The sequence below is a fragment of the Orcinus orca genome, chromosome 17, assembly GCF_937001465.1.
Source record: "Orcinus orca chromosome 17, mOrcOrc1.1, whole genome shotgun sequence".
Taxonomy (NCBI): Eukaryota; Metazoa; Chordata; class Mammalia; order Artiodactyla; family Delphinidae; genus Orcinus; species Orcinus orca.
Genome location: NC_064575.1, coordinates 40252174 through 40279151, shown reverse-complemented (window position 1 = coordinate 40279151; position 26978 = coordinate 40252174). Strand labels below are relative to the sequence as shown.

General features: G+C 41.1%; 1 protein-coding gene across 1 annotated transcript; it reads left to right on the top strand.

Annotated features, from left to right (window-relative positions):
* LOC125961700 (metabotropic glutamate receptor 7-like) lies at positions 1–24518 on the top strand. Its single transcript, XM_049700499.1, has 6 exons — positions 1–480; positions 9775–9856; positions 11819–11909; positions 13823–13871; positions 18954–18996; positions 23477–24518. The coding sequence occupies exons 1-2, from the start codon at positions 1–3 to the stop codon at positions 9808–9810; spliced, it is 516 nt and encodes a 171-aa protein (XP_049556456.1). The 3' UTR covers positions 9811–9856; positions 11819–11909; positions 13823–13871; positions 18954–18996; positions 23477–24518.
* The last annotated feature ends 2460 nt before the right edge of the window (positions 24519–26978 follow it).

Below are 26978 nucleotides of genomic sequence, written 5' to 3'. Positions count from 1 at the left end.
ATGAAGTTTCCCTGCTGCGTGCTGGAGGTGCTTCTGTGCGCGCTGGCGGCGGCGGCGCGCGGCCAGGAGATGTACGCCCCGCACTCCATTCGGATCGAGGGGGACGTCACCCTCGGGGGGCTGTTCCCGGTGCACGCGAAGGGTCCCAGCGGAGTGCCCTGCGGCGACATCAAGAGGGAGAACGGGATCCACAGGCTGGAAGCGATGCTCTACGCCCTGGACCAGATCAACAGCGATCCCAACCTGCTGCCCAACGTGACGCTGGGAGCGCGGATCCTGGACACTTGTTCCAGGGACACTTATGCGCTCGAACAGTCGCTCACTTTCGTCCAGGCGCTCATCCAGAAGGACACCTCCGAAGTGCGCTGCACCAACGGCGAGCCTCCGGTTTTCGTCAAGCCCGAGAAAGTAGTTGGAGTGATTGGGGCTTCGGGGAGTTCGGTCTCCATCATGGTAGCCAACATCCTGAGGCTTTTCCAGGTAGGGGGGCGCTCCCTCCGGGGCAGAGCGCGCCGTAGCTCCCCGCGCTCTTTATCCTGAAGGCTGGCTTGGACTCCAGGGGTGCGGGGTCTGGTCAGCCTTCGCTCATTTCCACCCTGGAGATCCTGCCGAATCCCTCCCACCTCACCCGAGGAGGTACTTGCCCTGCTTGATTCCTTTCCCTTCCATCTCTCCCCTGTCCGCGCTCCACTCCATCCGGCTTGACATTCTGGATTTATGGCCCCATTGACAAGAAACAGTCTCCGAAAAACAAGGCGATGATTTAAATGGGTTTGCATTCGAGTGAAATATGGTTCCAAAACAGGCTTGTAAAAGTGCCGGGCTCCTGTGAGAGCCACTTAGGCGCAAGGAATATGAAAGATGAGAAGACGCCTAGAAACTAGGCATTTCTCAACTCCCCAGCTTCCCTGCCCCAAGCCGCCCGACAAGCTGCAGCTGCCTTGGAAAATTTCGAGAAGAGCTTAGGGAGGCAGTTCTTAAACCGAAGGCTAGGTCTTCACCTACATTTGGACGTGAATTGCCCATTTCGCTCGGGTTGGATTTCCCGACCTGTCACCTATCTCTGCGAGGGCATGGGGCGGAAGGCGTGGGGACTGTCCTCAAGCGGGGAGAAGCCACCCGCAGACGTGCCCCCAGGTGATTTGCTCTGGGCAGTTGTTTGCACCGTCTAAACTGCCTTTGCGATCCGGCCACTGGCAGGAGCCGGGCGATCAGCTTTCTACTCCTGCCAGCTCAGAGCCCGGAGGTGAGCTCATGCTAACTGCGAGACACAGTCGCTTTTTCTGCACCCACCCTGTGCCCATCCTTTCCCACGACCTCCCTAACGCAGCCCCCAACCCCAGTCCTGGGTTTTGAGGACGATTCTCAGAGCCAGACAAGAAGCCGCATGGAGGGAGGCAGTAGGGTGCGCTGAGCAAGGCCGGGCGGTCCTCTAGCTCCGGGTGCAGGCGGGCAACGGCGGAAGATGCGAGGACGGCGGATCGGGCCCGCTGAACGGTGGGCGGTGCTGCAGTGCTCTCTCACCGCCTGCTCCCGCAGCCTCGGCCCCACGGCTCCTGTGCCGCCCTGGGTATAGATGGATGGCTTCTGGATGAAGAAATTGAGTTTCAGGGTCTGCGTGACTATGGGTTCTCTTGTTTCGCTGTCTTTCTTCCTGTGTGTCTCTCTCCTTGTGTCTCTTTCTCCCTGCTTTTTTTTTTTTTTGTCTCTCTGTTTTTATGTTCTCCCTTTCAATTTCTGCCTCTCTTTTCCTTCTCTACCCCTATCTCCAGGTTTTTTGTTCATCTCTGTCTTGAAGTGATCCTTTCCTAATGCACAGCTCTCTCCCTGCCTGGTAGGACCCAAGCTCAGTTAGTCCCTTCTCCAGATGTTCTGGCTGACCCTTATGCTCCCCGTAGCTAAAAAGTCGGCTCCCTCTCAAGTGCCTTTCCTGAAGCATGTTGGGTTTCTGGAGGGGACTCCTTGTGAGATTCAAGCTGTCACTACATCAGCACCCAGGGGTATGAAGTTTGTGTTTGTGCTAGAAGGAGGGGTGCCTGTCTAAAGCTGCAGCCTGGTATGGCCCCTCTGAGCCTCTGAGCATCCCTAGCACCTGTTGAGTATGCCACCTCTAGATGTTTGCAAGGCCAAAAGTGCTTCTGGGCAGCCTTCACTTTGAGGTAATGCTTTCAGGAAGAGCCTGGGTTGTCGGAAGCAAAACCCAGAAGCACTTCCTTTACCTCTGAGCTTAAACTAGAGAACCTGAGGAGGCAGCGCTGCAGGGAGAATGAGGCCAGAGGTGACCTGAGAACCACAGGGGCAACTCAGAGTAGTTTTACTGGAGCTCTGGGGGTTGAAGGCACGTTTGCTGTTTGACATTTAAAAAATTATTTTGGCGCCTTCACTTGGAGCTTGGGAGCTTGCAGATGGGCCTGCCTGTCGAAAAAAGAGTGAAATCTTAAAGTCAAGAGAGAGCTTGCAGACTAGGTGAAGGATTGTGTTTGCTGAAAAAGATTCCAGGGGGAGCTGATTCCTTCTCCGGTGTGTGGATCTGAGGCACTTGCAAGAAAAGAGAACGCTTGCCTTATGCTTAGTTCCCCCGTTCCCTGGGCTGGGAAGGAAAGGAACTGAATGCCAGCATTAGCAGTGTGCGTTGGGACCAAAACCATTCAGAGAAAACACTGTCATTTTCCTCTAATTTGCAAATTGCAGCTATTCATGTTGGATTGAACAGCTGAGGGAAAAGAGCCCCCAGTTTTCACCTGCATTTATTGAGAAGAGGCTGGTAGTAGGAGGGATGCACCAACTTGTAGCTTGTGCTGCAAGCTGGATATAAGCTTGGTGTGAGCATCCTGGTTAACCACTGCCCATGTTCAAATATACAGAGATAGATTCCAACAATCTCTTCCAGTAGCCTTATTTTTGCGTGTGATCTTAGAAGCTCCTGGCATGTAAGTCCAGCCCCCAGTTTCCCAGCCTCTGTAAACCTGCAAAATGAATAGAGAGAATAGTGGAACACAGACCCCTTGTTCAAAGACACAGTCACTTTAGGGAAAGAGGAAAAGAACGGGTAGGTGAATCTTCTCTGGGATTGCAGGGTTCAGCTCAATGAAGACTGTCCTGTATAAAAGAAACTCCTCTAAATGGTTGAATTCTTAGCTCTCCAGAGATTTGAGTTTTCTTTTCCCCAGTCCCTGTGGGTTGCTGTGGGGACTGTGCCAAACCTATCATTTGAGATAAAAATTTATGGTGAGGTAAGCTTCTAGGCTGGGGGAAGGAAGACTTAGTGACTGAAATGGGGGATGCTAAGCACTGGGGGGCAGGAAGGAACAAGGAGCTAGTAATGGATGTAACAAATGCTGCAGCTGCCAGCAAAGCCTGGATTGAAGTTCCTTCCTGAAAATGAGGACCCGGGCAAGAATGACCACTCAGATGTAAACAGTGTCTCTGACTGGGAATTCTCATCTGCCTGCCGGTGGGCCAGAGCTGAGCAAGTCCTTTCTCTCCTCTGTATGCACACTGAATTGGTTAGTAAGTGACATGTCAGAGGACAGGAATCATATTCAGTGGATCTTTCAAATCCAGGAGTTTGAGGCTAATGAAATTAGTGTGTGGCCAGGGCTCTGCCAACTAGAATTAAGTCACTGCAGCCACCCTGCAATGCATTTTCAGCCTGAAGGGAGCATCAGGGAGGAATTTCGGGAGATTTGTTTCTGAGCCTGTACAAAATAATACTCTCCTAATGCTAAGAAAGATTAAATGTAAATTAATATTGACTACGAGTAACATATTTAAAAAATAATCGCCGAGTGGGGGATGGCTTAAAGTGGAGAGATTATATAATATGGTGTCCAAAGAATAAATCTCCCCTGACCACTGTTTCATGGGCTATAAGTAAGATCTATTACAATGGAAAGTAATGGGAACGTTTTTATTCAAGGCTTCTCTGCTATTGACTTGAGAGCAAACACTCTGAGAGTATAAATTACTCTTGCTATGTGCTGACTCTGAATGAACAATATTTCATGTGCAGTGACATGGTCTAAGCTATAGACTTGGAATTGAATGGCATCTGTTTCAAGAGCAACTAGATAGAAAAAAGTGGTCAATTTGACCCTTGTGGGAGCGTGTTGCAAATCTAAACCTGTGTCCCTCATACCATAAATGAAATACATTTGTAATTTTGTAAGTGTTTTCCTTCTGTTCATTGATGCTTGAGTATAATCTCAAACTTTGGCAGCAACATTTTATACATAAGTACTTGGTTTTCTTTCTTTCTTCTTTCTCTTTCTCCTCTCTCTCTCTCTCTCTCTGTTTCTCTCTCTCTCTCTTTCTCCATCTTATGTAATTGGATAGAACTGGGCACCTAGGATGATGTGGTGTTACTATAGTGGGATTTAAAAAAAAAAAACAACTCTAAGTTACCCTTTTAAATATTTCATAAATACAGGTGTCAGTGCCATTTGGAATAGTCTCTATAACAATTTCTGTCTCCACATTTACTGTGTGTTTCAGCAAATTTACCTAACAGATGGTGAGTGGGCAATTTTTAAAGGGGCATTTTTTAAAAGAGCGGAGAGGGAAGGAATAGAGACAGGCACATACTATATTTGAAGTTACCTCCACGTGTATTTTATGTATGCATACCCATACAATTAAGAAGTCTTTGGATGTTTTATCTTCAAGAATAATTCAGATACTGGATTACTTGAATATCATAAACATTTAGGGTTTAACAGATTTGTTACATATAGACGTTGTATCATGGATTTAAAAGACCATAGCCAGCGGGCAGCGGCGGGCGGAGCGACCGAGGGGCGGCGCGGGCTGGGCGGCGGGTGCGGGGGTCCGTGCTTCCTCGCGCTAGAGGGCTGGGGTTCGCCGGGGACGCCGGGTTGCTCCGCGTTGCCAGGTTACCGAGCGCGTGCCCTGCGCCCGCTCTTCCGCCCGGGCCGCCCTCGGCGCCGCCTGAGCCGCGGTGCGGGCTGCGCGGGGCGCCGGTTCCGGGGAAGCCTGGGTCGGGCGCTGCGTGCGGGACTCTCGTCGCTCGTGGAAGGGGCGCGAGCACGCGGGGGACGTAGGGCGCCGACCTGGGCCTCCCCGGCGCTCCGGCTCCGCTCAGGGCGCCCGCTCAGGGGCCTCCGGCGCGAGGCCCCCTTCGTGGTCAAGATGGCGGCGCCCAGGCGGGCCGCGCCGAGGTGGGCTGGAGCTGGGCCCGGAAAGGGGTCAGTCAGCCACGCCCAGGACTTGGACCCCGGGCTCGTCTCCCGTCTCCCGGGGAGCGGCGGGTGAGTGGGTGCGGCCGCGCGTAGGTTCCTCTCGTGGGGTGGTCAGCTCTCCGTGCGTCCGCAGACTTCTGTCGTCTGATAGTCAGATCTGGGGTGGCCCAGGTTGGGGGCGAGGGTGCTTGATTGGGGAAACCTGAGGGGTTTAAGGACTCTGTTGGGATCGTTTCAGACCCCAGCAAGAAGCTGAGCAAGTTTTCTCCTCTCTTCCCGGCTAAGTTTTCTCCCTTCTCTGAAGACGCCAGCTTTTCTGAATCACCTTGTTCCCCGGGGGGATACAGTTGGTGGTTCTGACCGTGGAACGTAGGACCCGGCGCGGGGACGCCTGAGCTGGTTCTAGTTACTTTGTTTGCAAAGCACTTGTCTTGTCTTTGGAATCTTTGTGTATGTAACCAACGTTGGGAAGACCAGTGTTTTCTCCTCCAAAACACTGCGAGGGGTAACTTTATACGTAAGAAACAAGTGGGCGTTCACATCCATCTCTTTTCCAACCACTGAGTTTTGGTTGTGTTTCCTTTCTTTAAGTTTGTCTCGTTCTGAAGTGATAACAAAAGCAAAACAAAACAAAAAAAAAAGACCATAGCCAATTACACAAAGTATACTCTAGTCTCAGTCCTGCCATTAATTAGCTTAAGTCATTTAATTTTTCTAGGCCTCATTTTCTCATGTGATGTTTTTTCTTTGAAAAAGTATAGTTTCTAGAAGTCTCTAATCTCTGTGTCATCGTTCAGCTTGGAGAAAACCTGTTCTTATCCAAACTCCATGACATTGTATTTCCAGATCCAACTTTGGACTTTGAGTGAGTTGGGGGCAACTTTTTAAGTATATTTTCACACAGCTTTTTTAGTTACTATCAGTCTAGCTGACTTGTCATACTCAGACTTTCTCCCATATTCTTTTACCAGTGTGTTCCTTAGTCATATATGTAAAGACTGTTGTGGGAAAAATGACCTCCTGGGTCAGCTTACTGCCTGGTCATCGACACAGGACAGGGAGTATGATTCTGTGGATTTTACAGAAGCAGATACAGGTTTCATTAACCATGTCCTCTCCCCTTTCATCTTACAAAAACAGCAGGCTTTTCTTGGAGAACTGCCAGATAATGCCATCCTGCCTCCTCACGAGCCCCGGGGATGAGTCGCCCAGGGACTGAACTCCAGTAAAGCAGGTGATTGGCTCATGGGTAGGCATCTGACCTCGGCTAAGTCTATCAGACTGCTCCCCAGGACTTTTGTCTCAGAGCAAAATGGAAGAATTGTCTTTTCTCTCTGGAATTTCTAAGCTGGGGAGATATGACTCTGGGACTCCCAGTGACCATCCAGCACAAGGAGAGACTTTCTGTAAAATAAAGTCTTGCAGAGGTAAGCAGGGCTGAGCGATGGAGAGAGAGCTGGAACCCTGCTGATACTCTGGAACGTCCAGATCCAACTGTATCTGAATATGGCTGCATCCCTGAATTTCTAGTACTTGTTTGTTGAGGTTGTTGTTGTTGTTTGGTTTTTGTTTTTAAATTTCCTTTGACTATTTTGAATTTGTTTTCAGCCATGTGCATTTGAAAGCATCATAGCTAAAAGAGCTAATTTCCTACATTAATATCAGGTTTGCTGACTGGCATTCCTTAAGTGCAAAATAATATCCGCTATTTTCTTTAAATAAAATCCTTCTAGCTCAGGTTTGAGATATTCAAAACTCTGCCTCCTACCCCCCTCTTTTCCAACATTTACTATATCACCTTGAAGAACTTGTGACCACATCTTTCCCATCTAGATGCAGTTGAGAGAGAGAGCAAAGACTTCTGATATAAACTGCAACCTATACGCCTCCTACCTGGAAGCTTTAGAACATACTTGATTCTTGTCATTAAAGCAAATCTTTTGTTGTTGTCTCCAGGGCACAGAAGCATTTTCATGGCAAATGGAGTACGAAGTACATTAAGCCTAACTCTACTTCTCATCCTCTTTTACTTTAAATAGGCAGAAAAGAACAATCTCAAACACATTTTCCCAACAAATAAAATACATATACGATTATGTTTAGAAGACGTTTATGCAACATATAGTTAGACTGATTAATTAATGGACCTTTCGCCAATTGGCACAGTAAATATGTTCAATGTGCTCAATTAAAAAGAAGACAATAACATATTTTTACAGGTTAATTATCTGAGAAGAGTATTGTGCCAGCACACTTGATACTACAGTATTTCATGCTTGACAGGTAATCTTCTTTCAATTATATTTACTGCTAAATGTTTCTTGGATCAAGCTATTAAATTATAAGGTCAAAAGTAAAATGATATGAAATTACAATGATAAAGGGACACATATCCCACTTTATGAGAATAGAAGTTCTAATTTCTTTTCAGTACTACTAGTAGTGACCACAGTACTAATTTGAGCCCTTACTGTGAGCCACTGTGCCCATATGCATTTAGTTCTTACAGTAGTTCTGCAAAGGGCATATAATAATCCACAGTGTAAAGCTGAAGAAAGTGATTCTCATAGCTGAAAGTCACATAGCTGGTGAGTGGCAAAGTCTAGATTCAAACTTAGAGTCGTCTGACAATGCCCAGGTTGTTGACCACTATGTACACTGCGCAATTGTTGCACCAATAAAGAAGTGCTTGAAATAATTATAGATTTGCCTACCCTGAAACTGCAGTGATTTAAAGACATCAAAGTTGCCAGTTGCTTAACCACATTTACTTACAGTAAGAAATTACATTTTATTTCATTTCTAAAACAAGATTAATTCTGCAGGCCCATCGAAACTTGAGCACACAAATCCTACCTCCAAATGAAAGATGCTTGTTTTCCATTATTCAACAGATGGCCCTGTACAGAGGCAATAAATATATAGTAGAATTTTCATTCAAATAAATGAGAAGAGAGGTTTCTTCTTGTCCTGATTCAGTGCCCATCATTATGGATTATGATGGCTCTTCCCAAACTTTACTTCATTCACTCCACTCTTTCTACAAAACTCCAGTAATGGAATTCATCATTCAGATATATGTGCAAAGCGAAAGGACTGTATTAATACAGTTGCTGAAAGTCAAGTTGATAGAGCACAGGAAATACATCCTAATAAATGCAACATTAATGTTTGTGTGGGCCTTGGAGTGAGGGGTAGAAGAATTTTCAGTTTAATGGAATATTTTGCCTCTTGCTATGAAAGTGTGGCTTAATAGTCTTGTAATTGGTCATTTACAGAATCCTCCATCTCTGGGTTTCATGCTTTCTTTACTCTGCAGCTGTTGATTCCTTCTCTTGTTCTGGATGGCAGATAGCAACGAAGCCACTTCAAAGGGCTCAGCCTGCCTTTTTGTGTTATTGTTTAGATGAAAATATTTCCATTTATTAAAGCACACTATTTAAACATTTTTATCATGTTTCAAACTTGACTGTGTCCTGAAGGTATGAGCACAGGCAGACATAATGGGGGATGTTTTCCAGGAGAGAACATACCCTTATCAAAGGAATTATCAGCATTTTCATGTATGGATTGAGAATCAAATTCTGGAGTTAGACCTGAATTTAAATTCATACTCACAACTTATTACCAGTCTCATCTTGATCAAACGGTTACCACACTTCTCATCAATTTCCTTATCTTTGAAAGCGGAATAAGAGAAGTATGCCTGGTGGAGTTACACATAAAGCTCATCTGATAGAATATTCATAAGGATTTTGCACAAAATATACATGGAAATATTTTAGCACCGAGTTTAGCATGCGATTCGTCTTCAATACATTTAAGAGCTATTATTTTATTATTATTATGCTATCATTAAATATCACTATTACTTAAATGTCATTATTGCTAACATTGCTGTAAAACTACCGCAATAACCCATGATGAATTCCCCTCTTCTGTTTCCTTTGTTTAAATGGAAAATATATATATAAATCTAGACAGAGAACACTTTAGTGATCCTATTCAGTGGAGTGAGAATTTCCATGGCACTGATTAAAACAAATCCTGAATTGCATGGACTTAAGATAGCAGAGAGGGGCTTCCCTGGTGGCGCAGTGGTTGAGAGTTCGTGACCCGATCCGGGAAGATCCCACATGCTGCGGAGCGGCTGGGCCTGTGAGCCATGGCCGCTGAGCCTGTGCGTCCGGAGCCTGTGCTCCGCAACGGGAGAGGCTGCAACAGTGAGAAGCCCGCATACCGCAAAGAAGGAGGAAAAAAAAAAAAAAAAAAGATAGCAGAGAGGCTAAGAGATTTGAAGTTAGACATCCCCAAGTGTGAATTCTACTGTGACTCTCTTCTAGCTCTAGAACCTTGAGGAAGTTACTTAAACTTTCTGAGCTTTACTACTAGTTTCCTCATCTGTATCTTTTTCAGGACTATTTATCAAGCATCTTCCTGTTCTCTATGCTTGGACGTATCAATGAATAAATTAGACAAGAGCCTTTGCCTGCGTGCTCCTTCTTGCATGCTTTCTCCCTCCTTACACTCTCGTGTGGAAACGGATGTTATAAATAAATTCTATGCTTTGTCACAGGTTGATGGGCGCTACGGGATAAGGAAAAGGATGTGAAGCTCACTGAAGAGGCTTGGGTTGGGAGTGCTGGAGGAGTGTACAGGTAGGTTCTGATTTTAAATAGGGTAGTCAGGGTGGATTTTATAAGTTGACATTTGAGCAAAGACTTGAAGTGAGGGAGTTGTCAGAATGTATGATGGGGAGACCACTCCCTGGGAGCAAGAATAACCAGTCCCAAAACTCTAAGGCAGAAATATGCCGGGCAGCTTGGAGGAATATCAAGGAGGCCACCCTGGCTGACTTAGTCAGTGGGGAGGAAGAGACAGCAGGAGGGCTGGAGGTCGGATATGTGATGGGATGGATTGGGTAAGTCCTGGGAGGCCATCACATGCATTGTGTCTTTTACTCTAAATGTAGGCAGCCAGGGGCACGATTTTAGCCAAGGTGTGGCATGAACTGTCTCTTGTTTGAAAAGCATAACTCTATCTGTGGTCTTGAGGATGTGGGGAGAGAGTGGAGTCAGGGAGAATCTCGGGAGGCGACTACAGGATCCTCGAGGTCTACGTTGGTGGCCTGCACCAGGCTGCTAGCGGCTGGTAATTCTCAGAAGTGGCACATTGGGAAGGTTGTGACAGCATTTCGTGGTAGATTGAATGCAAGAATGGAAAGGAAGAGGGGGTCAAGGGTGAATTCGAGATGTAGGGCCTGGGGAACTGGAAAGGTGTGGTTACTGTCACCTAAGATGGAAAAAGTTTGGGGTAGAGCATGTTTGGGGGATTAAAGACCAGTTTTGGAGGTATAAGATTTGAGATGTTTTCGTGACGTCCAAGTAGAGATGCTGAGTACACAGTTGGATACACAAGTCTGCAGTTCTGAAGAAAGGTCTAAACTAGAGATACACTGTAATACAATGGAGATATTAAGAATAATTACATGGAAGCGCTATTTTAAAGATAAAATGAAGTAATGCAATTAGCACTGTGTCTTCTCAAAACATTTAATAACTGTTAGCTAAAATAATTACCTGAAATGAAAAAATACCTATAGTTTGTTTTGTTGTTTGCAGTAAAAGTGAATAAAATGTCACAATTATTTTAATAGTATTTGTGACACAGTAGTTTTAGTTAAGACACCATGACTACAAACATTTACAATAAACCTTTCAGTCTCCTGCTTTTCACTCTGATAGGGTACTTGGAACCATATTTTGTAAGGTTTAAGTTAGTTGTCATAGGGTACCTCTTTAATTAGAAGTAATTCTGAACTGCCTAGTTCCATGCAGTTTTATATACATATATGTATAATTATTATTTTATGATTTATCAAACTCAGTTGAAAATTTGCATCACTGATATACATTAGAATTTAAGCATTTACCCAGGTACTCAAGGAAAAAAATGTACTTGTCTTGTAATTTCCATAGGGGTACTTACTTTCACATCTTCCCTTCACTTTGCAATTGCAAACATGGCAGGGGAAATATTATCTTACTGGTCTTTGAGTTCCCCTTAGCTATCTGCAAGTCCTTAAACAGCCTTTGGGGCTTAACCAAAATTCTCTTCCACCTTCATTCCGCTAACAGATATTGGTCTAAGCATGTACTTATACTAAAAAATGCATGACCACGTTGTCTCTACACATCTATAATTTTATGTTAACACTATCATTATGTAAGCTATACTTGAATTGTAATTATAACAGATTTTATGTCAACACACATCCATTTCTAGTGTTCATCTGGTGTTCAAGGGGAGAGCAGCATGTCGTAAATTTTATCAAAATATAACATCTGAAGAATAGAACAGAGGGTAATTGTGTAATTCTGTATTCACTCTAATTAAGTTCAGTGGAGTTGGCATAATAGAATTAAGATGAAAAAAAAAAGACATCGAGGTACCATGGCTCCCTCTCCTAACACACCCTTTTCGTATCCGAGAGCAGAGACTCAGCACCTTTCTGTACAGAAATGGAGACAGGAAGAGGCCAGAGGATGAATGACAGGCACGAATGAGGTGGAACTTTGAAGAGCAACATGGAAATGAAATACTTCTTTTGTATTTGGTAGGTGGGGAAAATGTACCAGCGTGTATGCCTACTGGGACCACGTTTTCCAGAACAGTTAAGCCCAGTATCAACTGTGCTGTCCCACCTTCCTCGTAAGTAGGAACATACTGTTACTTGAATCTTTGCTTCCTGTTTCTTGATAGCTGGTTGAGAAGATTATCACAGGAAGTGCATCTTGTTAGCAAATACACTGTTTTGAAATGATTGACACTCACTGAAGAGTGGCAACTCCAAGCTTGCTCTCTCTTGATCTTGGACTATTTAAGTCTGGAGTGCAGGAGTGGGTTATGGGGAAAGACCATTGGAATTGTTATGTCTTCAGCATAATGGTTATAGCATAATGGTTAGGAGTGTAGGTGCTGGTTCAAATCTCTGCTTTCCACTTGCTAACCATATGAGCTTGGGCAATTTACCTGATTACCTGAACCTCAATACTCCTGCCTATAAAATGATGTTAATAATATTTCATCCCCATAGACTTGTTTTCAATATTAAAATGAAGTCACTTACACCAAGCACTTAATACAATGCCTAGAGCATAGTAAAGTCTATTATTATTACTATTACTACTACTACTACTATTATTATTATTACTGTCACGATGCCAGGTGCTATTTTTCCTATGCCTTATTCCATTATCTTCTGCCCTGTCCCCCCATTTCTGTCTTGTTTCTGTACAAGGGTAGGTTTGTCACAGAGCATTTTCTTTCCCTAGTGTCTGACTCTTAGTCATCAAGGTGACTGGTCCACGACCCGGCATTCATTGCTGCTCGTTGAAGCAACGCATTTTGAGAAGGGGAGTTGGGTATTGATGCCAAGTTGGGTCAAGGAGAGAGAATTTTCTCTCTTCTGCACTCAGAGAGCTAAGTGAAATATTCAGGCCTCAGAAGGAGAATCAGGCAAAGGGCAACATGCTTAATTTCATACCTTAGTGATTAAGAACAAGGCAGACAGGCTGGATTTGAACTCATTTCCGTCATGTACTGACAACGGGATCTTAGGTGCTTTTGTAACCCATCTGAGGCTCAGTCAACATCTGAAAGAGACGAATAACATTATCAGGACCTAGCGTATAGCCTAGTTGTAATAAGTGAGTAAATCCTTTTAAAACGTTCAGCACGTTTTTTAGCATATAAACACGTAATAAAATTTAGCTTCTTTGACTACTCCCGCTGCTAATATTATTAAGTAGCTGAGCAGATCCGAGGCCCATTTTTTTCTTAGATTGCACATAATCATTTGGACAACCAGCTCACATTGATCAACCGTTGCTTATATATAAACCCCCATGAACCCAAAGGTGCTTTAACTCTCTCCCAGTCAGAGCCTGTTCTGGGGGCAGAAGCAACACCGGCACTACCCCCGTCATCTTTGCCTTTATTGTCACTACACTCGCCTGCCGTACTGAGCACTTTCTGTTTGCCAGGCACCAAATTTAGCCCTGCGTATGCACTGTATCATATAGTTCTCACACTCAGGTGGGAGACATTATCATCGTCCCCAATTTTCAGATAAAGATGCCGAGGTGTTGGAAAGGTAAGAAACTTGACCCACAGCAAGAGATGGAGCCGGAGTATTCAAACCCTTCTCTCTGACCTCAAGAACCCTTAAATATTAGCATACTACTACATCCTGGTAAGAAAATCTGCTTCCAGCCACTCTGGTGAGAGTAGAAATGATTCTCAGTCCCCACATTCCTCTATTGCCCATGCCACCCTAGCCTCAGGACTAGGGGGGAAAGGAAGTGATCTCTTCAAAGAGCAGCCAAAGGGAACCTACTCCCTTCTGCCTTTTCGTAATCAACTAACCAATATTTTATTTCCTTCTTAAGAGTCCCCACGTGTTCCTTTTGGTACTTAGCTTGGCCTTTTAGAATTCTGACATTCTGTACATGACTCATCCACTGTATTTCATGTTAATTTATTGACGTCAAGTATAGGGTCTTACTCATCCTGAAGTCCAGTTATCCCCTGTCACATCTAACTCTGTTCTTTTCTTCTTGTAGGACATCTGCAGATATTTATTTGAATTTTGTTGAATTGTTCTCATCAATAGTACATTAAAATTTATACAGAAAGTGCTTTCTTATAAGGAAAACCATCGAAATAGATTTCTAGCTCTTTACTTTTTATAGCACTATTGTAGAGATTATAGATCTCCAGGTAATATTTTTTTAGATTGAGTTCTTCATATCATCTTATTTTTACATATAATGATAAATCTGAATTTTGTCTATCAAAGCTCCGAGACTTCACTGGCTTGTAACTTAGCTTGTTGATTAGGTGTTGTTGACTTTTCCATTTACAATGATATTTGATCCTGATAAGGATGGGGCTGGGTGGGAAGGTACATCTTAGGGCCATAAATTGGTTTTGTAGAGAACTAACATAAAGATCTAAAGTCTCATCATATTTCTGCAGAACTCATGAATCATTTTATTATAATTCCATTCATCCAGGGAGTATAAAACCATTTTCAAATTGTTATTCCTAATTTGTTCATCTTCTCTTCCTTAGTCTTAGTGAGAAGAGAGCAGGCTGAATGGAAGAAAGTCATTATGACCACTGAGGCCACTAGGGTAGGCATCAGTCCCAGAGTTTTGTTTTCATCTCTCCGCTATTAATATTGGTTAATGTCTTGAGTGCTTACTTGGGGCAAATTACTTAGCCGACCATGGCAAATGGATTGTGTCATTTCATCCCCTGATAGTCATACAATTAATGTATGTATTATTATGATATCCCATAATGCATACATGGAACAGAGCCTCAGAAGTAGTTATTTGCTCACCAAAATATGGTAGATGTGGAATTTGGACTCAGGTCTGATAGACTCCTAAATCACTCCTAGTGATTTTTACCACGAAATTAAAGTTGTATACCTCTGGAGAGTAGATAGTTTCTAAAATTTCCTCAGCTCTAACGTTTTATAATTAAATTTTTGTCTGATGGCAAGCTTAACAGTTAAGATGGGTAGGAAGGAATGCCAGCCTGTTGAATGGAATTTCCCTGAAATGAGCCAGTTCACTCATTCATTCACTCAGCATGTATTGAATGTTTGCTCTGTGCAAAGGCATTTTAGGCATCACAGTGGAGTGAGCGCCCCTTCCATAGACTCTCCTGCAGCACTCAGAGAAGTCTTGGACTGGTTTGCCTGTTATGGAATGGGGCTTGGTGATAGAAGCCTGGTTTGTCCTCCACTGATAAAACTAAGACATACTCATATGAGTTTATAGGCATCTTGAAGCCGTGGGATAGTAACACACATGAATCTTACCATTTTTGCCTGGGATTAATGATATAAAGGCTTTGGATTTGGGTATGGAAAATGGGTGCAATTATGGGTGTGTTGGTTCTACATATATACGGACATCACGTGTCATCAGCCTGCAGCTACCTGCCATTCCTCACTACTCCTTCTTTTCACAAACCAAACAAGTACCTTCTTATCTCTCCTGTGGATAAGCTCTTGACAGTGGCACTAGGGCCTCCCTCAATAAGTACATCATTGGCTAAACCAGTGGTTTCTCAGATATGCTCATTGAACAACCCTTAAGGTGGATTGACATTCCACTGCCTAGAATAGAATATGGTGTTCTTTAGAAATCGGGGGGAAAAAATAGGCCACCAGATGTACTTTCTTTAATTTAAATTGTTTATATATATGAATAATTGTTATATATGTGTATGTATAGTTGTTCATATATATGAATGATTTAAAATTGAATAGATAGATATATACACACACATATATATATATATGTATATTTAAATTTTGGCTTCTGTTAGCAAATAGTAAATTAAATTATTAGCAGATCCATACTGCAGGGAAATAATCAGATTTCATTCAATAGCTTGCTTTTTTGTAGATTTATGGTTGTGATTTTATATCTGCAGGTATGTTTGCTGAAGAAAATATTTCTGCCACTTTACACAAAATTAAATTCATTTAATACCAATGCGGCATGTCTCAAATGTCTTAATACAGTTTTCATCTTGAATCGCATCAGAAGTATGAGATTAGAAACATACCCCAAAATCATTTGAAGATATAATTACTTTCATTTCCCTTATACTTTTGAGACTTTTGAAAAACAAGTATTTAGTTGTACTTATCTGTTTTTGTCTCTCTAAGGATAGCAAACACTGAAACACAATTCTTTTTAAACGTCAGGATTAAAAATATATTGTCCAAGATGATCAAAACTAAGGAAGTGGCAAAGAAATTCAAAAATTTAAACTTTCAAAGGGTGCTTTTTTTGTGAATGTGTAGTACTTGTTCTTCTGAAGGAATTAATCTTTTTAAAAATTTAATTAACTTATTTTTTATTGAAGTATACTTGGTTTACAGCGTTGTTTTAATTACTGCTGTACAGCAAAGTGACTCTGTTATACATATGTATATACATTCTTTTTCATATTCTTTTCCATTATGGTTTATCACAGGATATTGAATATAGTTCCCTGTGCTATATAGTAGGACCTTGTTGTTTAGCCAATCTATATATACCAGTTTGCATCTGCTAATCCCAAACTCCCAGTTCATCCCTCTCCCACCTGCTTCCCCCTTGGCAGCCACCAGTCTATTCTCTATGTCTCTGATTCTGTTTCTGTTTCATAGATAGGTTCATTTGTGTCATATTTTAGATTCCACATATAAGTGGTATCATGGTATTTGTCTTTCTCTTTCTGACATACTTTGTTTAGTATGATAATCTCTAGTTGCATGCATGTTGCTGCTGCAAATGGCATTATTTCATTCTTTTTTTTATGGCTGAGTAGTATTTCATTGTATATATGTACCACATCGTCTTTATCCATTCATCTGTTGATGGACATTTAGGTTGTTTCCATGTCTTGGCTATTGTGAATATTGCTGCTGTGAAGATCAGGGTGAATGTGTCTTTTTGAATTATAGTTTGGTCTGGATATACGCCCAGGAGTGGGATTGCTGGATCATATGGTAGGTCTATTTTTAGTTTTCTGAGGAACCTCCATACTGTTTTCCACAGTGGCTGCACCAACTTACATTCCCACCAACAGTGTTGTAGGAGGGTTCCCTTTTCTCCACACCCTCTCCAGGATATGTTGTTTGTAGACTTTTTAATGATGGCCATTCTGACTGGTGTGAGGTGGTACCTCATGGTAGTTTTGATTTGCATTTCTTTAATAATTGGCAGTGTTGAGCATCTTTTCATGTGCCTATTGGCCATCTGTATTTCTTCTTTGGAGAAATGTCTCTTTAAGTCTTCTGCCTATGTTTTTGATTGGGTTGTTTGCTTTTATTGTCATCAAGTTGTATGAGCTGTTTGTATATTTTGGAAATTAAGCCCTTGCTGGTCACATCATTTGCAAATATTTTCTCCCATTCTGTAGGTTGTCTTTTCATTTTGTTTATGGTTTCCTTTGCTGTGCAAAAGCTTGTAAGTTTGATTCGGTCCCCTTTGTTTATTTTCATTTTTATTTCTATTGTCTTGGGAGACTGACCTAAGAAAACATTGGTATGATTTATGTCAGAGAATATTTTGCCTGTGTTCTCTTCTAGAAGTTTTATGGTGTCATGTCTTATGTTTAAGTCTTTAAGACATTTTGAGTTTATTTTCGTGTATGGTGAAAGGATGTGTTCTAACTTCACTGGTTTATATAAGGCTGTCCAACTTTACCAACACCACTTGTGGAAGAGACTGTCTCTTTCCCATTATATATTCTTGCCTCCTTTGTCAAAGATTAATTGTCAAAGATTAACTGAGGTGTGTGGGTTTATTTCTGGGCTCTGTATTCTGTTCCATTGATCCATATGTCTGTTTTTGTGCCAATACCACGCTGTTTTGATTACTGTGACTTTGGAGTACTGTCTGAGTCTGGGGTGGCTATGCCTCCAACGTTGTTCTTTTTCTTCAGGATTGCTTTGGCGATTCTGGGTCTTTTATGGTTCTGTATGAATTTTAGGATTATTTATTCTAATTGCGTGAAAAATGTCATGGATAATTTGATAGGGATCGCATTAAATCTGTAGATTGCTTTGGGTAGTATGAGCATTTTAACAATATTAATTCCTCCAACCCAAGAACATGAGATGTCTTTCCATTTCTTTGAATCATCTTCACTTTCCTTTATTAATGTCTTACAGTTCTCCGCGTATAAGTCTTTTGCCTTCTTGGTGAGGTTTATTCCTAAGTATTTTATTTTTGGGGTTGTGATTTTAAAAGGCATTGTTTTTTTACATTCCCTTTCCGATATTTCATTGTTGGTATAAAGAAATGCAACCAATTTCTGTATGTTAATCTTGTATTCTGCTACCTTGCTGAATTCGTTTATCAGTTGTAGTAGTTTTCATGTAGAGTCTTTAGGGTTTTCTCTATATAGTATCATATCATCTGCATCTAATGACAATTTTACCTCTTCCTGAAGGAATTAATCTTGAAGTTCTACTAAGACTTTTGGGATACCTGTTTTAATGAGCCACTACTTCCTGCCTGAGATTGCACTATGCACCAGAGATTCTAGAATTAGCATAATAAAACTAATAATGCAAACAACAGCAACAAATCTTCACAAACCTTCCTTGCAAGGAAGTAAAGTCCACTGGAAAAAACAGACAAGTGAAACACACATTGAAAATGGCAGTGATTCTCAAACATTTATGTGCTGAAAAATCATGACAAGCATGATACCCAGGGCAATTACTAGACCCCTTCTCCAGCTGGTCAGGTGTAAGGTCCTGTAACTCAATTTTTGGTGAATGCCTCCAGGAGAGTCTGAGACAGATGTTCTCAGTTGTCGTCAACCTTTAGTGTGCATCAGATTTGCCTGAGAATATTGTTAAAACACAGATTGCTGGGCTCCAGTGCCAGAGTTCTAACCAGTTCCCAGGTGTGGCTGATATTGCTGGCCCAGGGACCACATTTTGAGAACCACCTTTCAAAACTCTGCAGTATGCGACTGTGTGTGTTGTGAATGAGACGGGCCTAGAGAACCAAAGGAGGGCAAAGGGACTCTGCCCTAAATTAGCCAAAGGTAACAATAGCAGCTAGAATTGATTGACCCAAGAAAAAATTATAAGAACTTTACCTGCATTTGCTCATTTAATCCTTTCAGTAAGGTACATAGGTGCTACTTAGTGTTCCTCTTTTACAGGGGTGTCCAGAGAAGGTAACTACTTTGCCCACGTCCTAAACTGGTAAGTAACAGATTAAGAATTCAAGTCTAGGAAGTCTGATTCCAGAGCCCACACCTCTACCCCTTCTGCATGTAGAGAGGAGTAAAGGGTTGTCAGTGAAGCCTTCCTGGGGGCCCTGGCCTCTGAGTGTAGATAGAAGGATGAGTGGACATAAAGATCATTATTTGTGTGTGGTGGGGGTAGGGGAGGAAGTATGAGGGCTTCCAGAAGAGCCCGCCCTCCCCATACATCTGCTATAAGCAAGTCTGATGATCAGGAGTCTGGAATATGAGTATGACTATGGGATACTGAGAAGGGTTCTAGAACCCTGAGGTTAGAGTTCTGGATCAGTTAGTAGGTAACAGAAAGTGAATGAGTGATTTACCTTACTTTCCATGGGTAGCAGGAAGTTTGGAGATAGTCCCTCTAGCGTTAGTCCAGCTGCTGAAGGGCATCACCAGGGGACTGGGTTGCTTCGCTCTTCCAGCTTCCACATCTCTAGCACGTCCACATAGCTTCAAAGTGACCCCAGAATCTCCAATAGTGTTCCAACAATTTGGGCAGGAAGAAAGAAAAGGAAAAAAAAAAAGAAATTAAGTAAGAAAAAAAAGGCAGTGTCTAACTCAGAGAGCAAATTTTTTACCACAGATGGTCAGCAGACTTGCACTTAGATCTCATCAGCTCGGATTTTAAACTGGCCACCTTAGCCTTAAGGATAATGGGGTCTCCTAAACCAGGGCTCTGATAGTAAGGAATAAGGAGAGAGTGGTACTGATTAGCAGTGCCTGCTGTCCCAAACAAATATTATCCCCAAACTATTTTTTTTATCCTATATTTTACTTTAAAGAATGGAGGGGAAACATTATGTATCTGTAAATAGCCTTTTAGAAAGGGTACAATTATATAGTTATACAACCCCCTGGAGGGCTCCTTTCTTCTAAAATCTCTTTAAAAACTGTTCAAGGTTAAGGACATTTTTAACTTAATTTAGTAACTTGCAGTCGCTTATCTTGGAATGACATCCTCTCTCTGCAGATGTTCTGTCAGGCTTTAGAAAATTCTAGAAGTGGACAGAGAAGTGTTACGGTACATGTATTTGCAATATGCACGTCTTTGAAATGAAATCCATTTAGGGACCAAAAGGCATTTCATGTCTTTGCTATACATTTTCACATATTTGCCTTTCCAGAATTCCTTTGAGCAAATCTGTTAGATGTAACCCATCCGTTTCTCCCATCTGAATTCTTTATTACTAAACATTCTTCAGTATGCTCTCACTCCCCTCTATCAAAGGCGTTTCTCTGGGTCCTCACCCTTCTCATCTCATATGTGAATGCGTATCTTAAACTGAAGCAACAGTCTGCTATGACTTCTCCATAACTTGAAGAACCCGTCTTTGTGGGAAAAAAAGTAGACTTACTAACTTAAAAGGTAAAATGCGCGCAATGTTTCTGAGAATTAAAAACTGAGATAAAAACATAAGCAAGGGAAAAAACTTACAGTGGATCCTTTTCAAAGACTTTATTTTACAGAGAAGGCAACTGAGGTTTAAAGAAAAAATGCGTTAGTTAAACACTAAATAATATACCTTAAACCTCAGTGGAGCAACACATGGACAGTTCATTTCTCACTCACTCAGGAGTGTAGTATGGACTTTGGTGGTCTGAGGGTCAGTTTTCTGCTCAGTTATTCAGGGACCCACCACCTTCATCAAGTGGCTCTACGTTTGTCCTAAAAAGGAAAGGAGAGAGGAAGCTGCAAGCTACAATTATCAACTCGTTATCCTTCAGACATAAACTCTTCAGGTCACCTCTGGTCACATTCTTTGGGATAGAACCATACCCAGATGCAAGCGGAGATGGAGAATCTTGTTCCTATCTTGGTCCTAGTGATGCCTCTACAGGCTGGAGGAGCTAATTAAAGTGTAGTCAACAGCTCGTTGTTTCTGCCACAATGAGTGATTAGCCTAAGGCTGTGGATTAATTATGTGTGTGTGTCACATATACATATAATACACACAAACATAGATATGTGTGTGCGTGTATATACATTTTTTAGCATGAGTTGACACATGGGGCTTCTGCCGTATCAAAAGAGTACAAACTGCCTCTTGTTGCTTTTTCTTAATTGAAGTTGACTACTACTATCTATTTCCCTTAGTTTTGCTACCTCCCCCCCGCCTTTCAGTATTATATGAAAATTCTGAAAGAAATAATTTCAAAGTTTCCAGTGCTTTTAAAGGTAATAGAATACTCAGACCTTAACAATTTTCCTGTGTGAACCTTTTGCCAGACTAAAATAGTTAACTTATGAAAAGTAAATTTAGATTGATACAAAAGAGAAAATAAGCTGATTTTTTTTCTTTTTTACACAAATACCCTGAGCCAGGGTGGAAAATAAATGGAAAACTGGAGGAATTTAGATCCTTTTGTTGTAAATTTAAATATTTTTAATTGTAAAAATAATACAGGCTCATTGCAGAAACTCCAAAATTGAAAGGATTTAAAGAAAAAAGGAAAAATAACTCAAAATCCCATTTCTGATAAATCATCTCTGTAACATTTTTGAGGGTGTCTTTTGAAACTTTTTTGTGACGGGGTGCATATAAATACAATGCAAGTATAAAATACCTTTAATTATTATATCAAACTACAAAACAGTTCTATAACATTTTTATTTAGTAATATAAGTATGATTACTCATCACCTAATAAAAATCTGCAGCATCATTTTTAATGGTTGAACAGCATTCTATTATTTATTTAACCAGTCCCTACTGTTCAACATTTAGATTATTCCTGTTTTGCTTTGCTAAACAATGAGACAAGCATCCTTGTTCATATGTCTTTGAGCATTTGTTTATTTCCTTAGAATGGACTTCTAGAACTTGAATGGCTGGTTGTCAGTTCTGGTACATACTGACATATTGTCTTCCAGAAAGGTTACCGTGCTTTTTATTTCTATCAAGAATTTAACATCCAATGTGGTTTCTTACACACACTCATCAGTACCAGTATTATCAATATCAATACCAGTATTATCAAGTTTTTTAAAACTTTGTCATTCTAGTCAGTAAAATATGACACCTGAATTATTTGTATTTCTTTGATTAATAATAGCAAGGTTGAACATATTTTCATATCTTTATTGGCTGTTAATACTTTTTAGTTTGTGACTTTATGACATCCATTTTTCATCGATGTATAACAACCTTTTATATATCAATGTGTTTATTTTGTTGTTTGTTGTAAATGCAATTTTTTTCTCTTCATTTATTAATTTTTATTTTGTGTGTGTTGAACTTCTTTAATACTGTCAAGTCTATTCAAAAACCCTTTAATGAACACAACAAATGTGGAAAATCAGTCATTCTCCTGCATTTTGTAATCAATGTATTTCCTTTTGGGCAGTATGGAAATGTAAGTTCTTATTTCATCTTATGGTTGGAAAGAATCTATTCCCTCGGAAAGGGATTATAGTCTCCATGATGCAGTAATGGGAGATTTTATAGGATAGGCAGGGTCTACAGAAGAAAAAACCCTAAATCACACTCCATTGGTGGTTGCCTTATTTATAAAAATGGCATTTGAGGTTGTGTGACTGCCATCAGGTAAGCAAAATTAATTTTTAGCATGAAGTACTTCTATCAGCAAGAACAGCCTAGGATAGGCTAGCAGTAAGAAGTGAGGGGTTAGAAGTAAGAAGTGAGGGGTTATGGGATTGGGGCATAGCCTCTGTTTCCTCCAATGCAGCTGGAAATTTAAACTCTGGGGCTCCTGCTTGATCCAATCAGCCCAGCTAGTATGTGTTGCCAGGTAGGGTGAATAGACTCAGAAGTACAAGAGCTTATCCTTGGTCCCCTCTGGAAATGAGCAGAGAATACTGTGTCAAGCAGAGGTGATCAGTCCATGGTCTGGAGACTTGGATCTCCTCACATAGTCCTTAAAGTCAGGGTGAGACAAAATGCCTATACAAATTATATTGATGACAGTATCAATGAGGTGACATTGAGTCCTTTGACCCAACGTGTGTTTGCAGTGTGCCATCCATTAGTAAATGGGCAAAGCCATTTGACAGATCTATGTGATACAATGAATGAATCTGACACTCATAGTTTGAAAAACTGAAACTGTATCCATTTGTCAAGAACAGTGGCTACTTGTTCTGCTTTATTCCCCCTGGTAGAACTAGGTAACATTGCAGGCAGGCAGTAAGACGTTCCGGCATTTCACCCTGGAGTAGCCCCAAAACTGAAGAAGCTGTCTTATCAGTAGTTAGCTCCTTGTCACCAAGAATATTAAAGTAGATTTGTATGATTAGCAAATTAAAGAGACTGTAGTGCCTACCACTACTGTATTCACTAAGGCACCCAAGTTATTCTAAAGAAATCCTCATAATACATTAGGACCGTTTTGAATATTTTTATTTGATTAGCCATAATCTTCTAGTTATACCATCCATCACCATTTTGACCACTGAAACTTGGCCTTCTTTTCTTACAGCCTAGCCCTGTGGTCTTGGGCTAATCACTAACCTGCTTAGATACAATTTTCTTCTCTATGAAATAGAAACAATATTATATGCTTTGAAGGACTGCAGGAAGATGAGCTGTAATGTTTATCAAGTGCCTAGTAAGTAGCCTGGCCCATAATAAATACTTGGCTAATTGTAGATGTTAGTTTCATTTTTAGTTTTATTTCCAAACATTGCTCTTTACTTTTGGAACTCTAAAATTTGTTTTGAGAGTGGAGGACTTGTTGTTTGGATTCCTCCAACACTCTCTGTATATTCTGTACTTCTATCCCTACATCATTTATATTAATGGAATAAATGATCTTTGGTCTGGTGATTCCAAGGTGACGAGGAGCTAAGTGGAGGTTCCGTATACACCTGGAAGTATGGATTTTCATGCCCAGTGCAAATGTGGGAAAGGCATTATTCCCACATTATAAATGGGGTAAAGACCTCCAACTTGAGGAGACTCTGGGTTGAGAGATGAGAGATCCTACAGGGTACCACAGGGGCTTTTATGTTCTGTAGCAAGACTTTGCACCTTATACACTTGTAGTTAGAAGTAAAGCATACCACATAACTAATATCTAGTAAGCATTAGAGTTAGAATAGCTACCATTTAGTTAACGTTTCCTTTGTGTTAAGCATTTTACAGTTACAACATATGGATGGATACTATATTGTAATGGTTAAGAGTGTAGTTTTTTGAGCTAGATAATCCTGGATTGGAATCTCATCTTTATTACCTCTTTTTTTCCTGTTTTATTGAGGTATAATTGACAAAATTGTAAGATAGTGAAAGAGTATATCATGATGATTTGATATACATATGCGTTGCAAAAGGATCCTTCCCATCACGTTAATTAATACATCTAACGGCTCATGACACCTTTTTCCTTTTTTTCTTTTTTTGGTGAGAACACTTAAGTTCTATTCTCTCAGAAAATGTTAGTTATACAATACAGTATTATTGACTGTAGTAACTATGTTATACAGTAGATCCTCAGACCTTATTCATCCTGCAGCTGAAAGTTTGTAGCCTTTTACCAATCTCACCCTCTTTTCCCCACTCACACCCCAGCCCCTGGCAACCAGTTTTCTACTCTGTTTCTATGAGTGTGGCTTTTTTTCTTTTTAGATTCCATATATAAATGATATCATTCGTATTTATCCTGTCTGGCTTATTTCATCAGCATAATGCACTCCTGTTTCATCTATATTGTCACAAATGAAAGGATCTCCTTCATTTTTTTAAGGCTGAATATATTCCATTACCTCTTAAATGAGTGACTTTTGGTACATTGTTTACACTTTCTAAGCCTCACGGTTTCTTTTCCTCTGTAAAAAAAAATATATATATACTAACAGGTTATTTTCTGATATGTGGAATGTTTGTTGAATCAACAAATATTTAGCTGAGATCATAAATGTGACACTTAGCACTGTATTAACATTTATTAATACTCTCCCTGTTAATTTCTACAGTAAATTGTATAATAAGTAACAATAATAATAGTACTACTAGTAGTTTTAGAAAATGCATAGGATGTGCCAGGCATCATATACTGTACTACCCTCCTTCATGTGTACCACAAGTTACATGTGGATATCATCTTCCACGTTGTTTCCTTTAGAGAAAATTGAAGCTCAGCAAGATTGAGTAGCTGTTCCAGATGTGAACTCAGGTCTGAATCACTCCACATATAGGTTCTGAATGACTCCATGTCTTTAATTCCACATCTGCATTTGTTTGTTGTTGCTGTTGTTTTCAACTTTTCAAGCATCTGATCTGAAATTCCTTTCTCTTTGGGGAATTTTCCACTTTGTGGGTCTTGGTGAGAAACAGAGCCTTCCTCTCATTATACAAGCTGAACATGTCAGGTACACTGTTTACTCACATGCTCAGTCTCCCTTACAGATGGAAAACAGTCGGGCGACCTCGGGTTGGCCAACTGCACCCCTCTCTTGGATTTTGAATTACAAATAAATGATGTAAAGAAGCAAGGCCAGCAGTGCTGGGTCAACCTCCTGTTTCGTGTTGCTGCTTGGTAGCAAGGCCAGCTAGGACTTATAACATCACTTTGGCCTGATCCTATAATTGCAATAGCATAGCCTTGGCTTTCGGTTGTTTCGTCTGCTTCTAGTTACTGAGGCCTAACCATAAACTTCCAAAAGTTTCCTTTTCTGCTCAAATTAGCCATATCTGGTTCCTGATGATTACAAATAAGACCTTTCCTGATATACAATGATGACCTACTTATCCAGGCAGATGTAACATCGTCCTGGCAGGGACAGAGGGCAGGCAAGTTCCTTGAACAGCTGAACAAGAAGAAAAAGACCTAAGAAGGAAGAATTGAAGGCAGTTCTGCTTGTGTTATAATTCTACCCGCAGCTGCCTCTGTTTCACAGAGCACATGCTAAGGACCATGTCCCTTCCCCTGTAACAGACGAGCAAAGTAGACCCAGGCCTTCCAACCCAGAGACCAGCTGAGCTGTACCATGGGTAATCTAGGATGTGAAAGACTTCACTCAATGTCTGTCACTTGACACATTGCTCCTCTCTTTGGGAGGTAGCTTCTTTGTGTGACAAGAATGTGCTAAACCAACAGTTAAGTGGACAGAGGTGAAAGATGCCAAAATTAGCTACAGAAAAAAAGGCGTAAAGACTTGTATTTTCTGTTATTTGAAGGTGTTAAGACCCCACATAGAATATGAGTCCTTTAAAGGAGAGTTGTGAATGGCCCAGGGAATGTTGAATTTCCATGTGGCAATATGTTCGTGATCGGTCATGATGATGATGATGGTAGCATCAGTAGCATTTATCAGTGTTTCCTGGGTGAGAGGCACTTTATCCTAATGACCTTTTATCCCCATGACGACCCTGTGATGTAGGAAATACTGTTTCAGCATCTTCAGGGGTTTTTTTTTTGTTTTTTTTTTATAATCAGGAATTTACCCTAGATCACAGTTGGGTGGTAGAACGACCAGAACTGGACACTAGCCTTTCCTGAATTCCCAGAGTGTGATCTTAGCTGTTGTATTGCCTGATGCAGAGCCATGTAAATGTTGCCAAAGCAATGAAACGTGTACCTATTTCTAAGAGATTCTAACTCAGAAGCTCTGGGGTTAAGTGCAGAGCAGTTGAGTGTGATTGTCTTTACAGACAGTAGATAACTTAAGAGAAGTTGTTTAAAAGTATATTTGCATATTGCACTGCACTGTCATATCTGTGATTGGTTAGCTATTGAGTAACTAACACAAATCCCAATCCCATCTCTAATCTCATTCATCTCTTGTATGATATTTGACCTAATTGAGGCAGATTTTTTTTTGTTCTTCCCCACAAACACACATCGAACATCCAAAACATGCTTACCATTTGTGAGCATATTCTCTTAGTTATTGAGGAGTTGAGTAAGAGTGAGAGAGAAGGGCTTCCCTGGTGGCGCAGTGGTTGAGTGTTCTGCCTGCCGATGCAGGGGACGCGGGTTC

Coding starts and splice junctions, on each gene's coding strand:
- LOC125961700 (XM_049700499.1), top strand. CDS start 1: ATGAAGTTTCCCTGCTGCGTGCTGGAGGTGCTTCTGTGCGCGCTGGCG. Junction 481..9,774: donor ACATCCTGAGGCTTTTCCAG/GTAGGGGGGCGC, acceptor GCTTTGTCACAG/GTTGATGGGCGCTACGGGAT.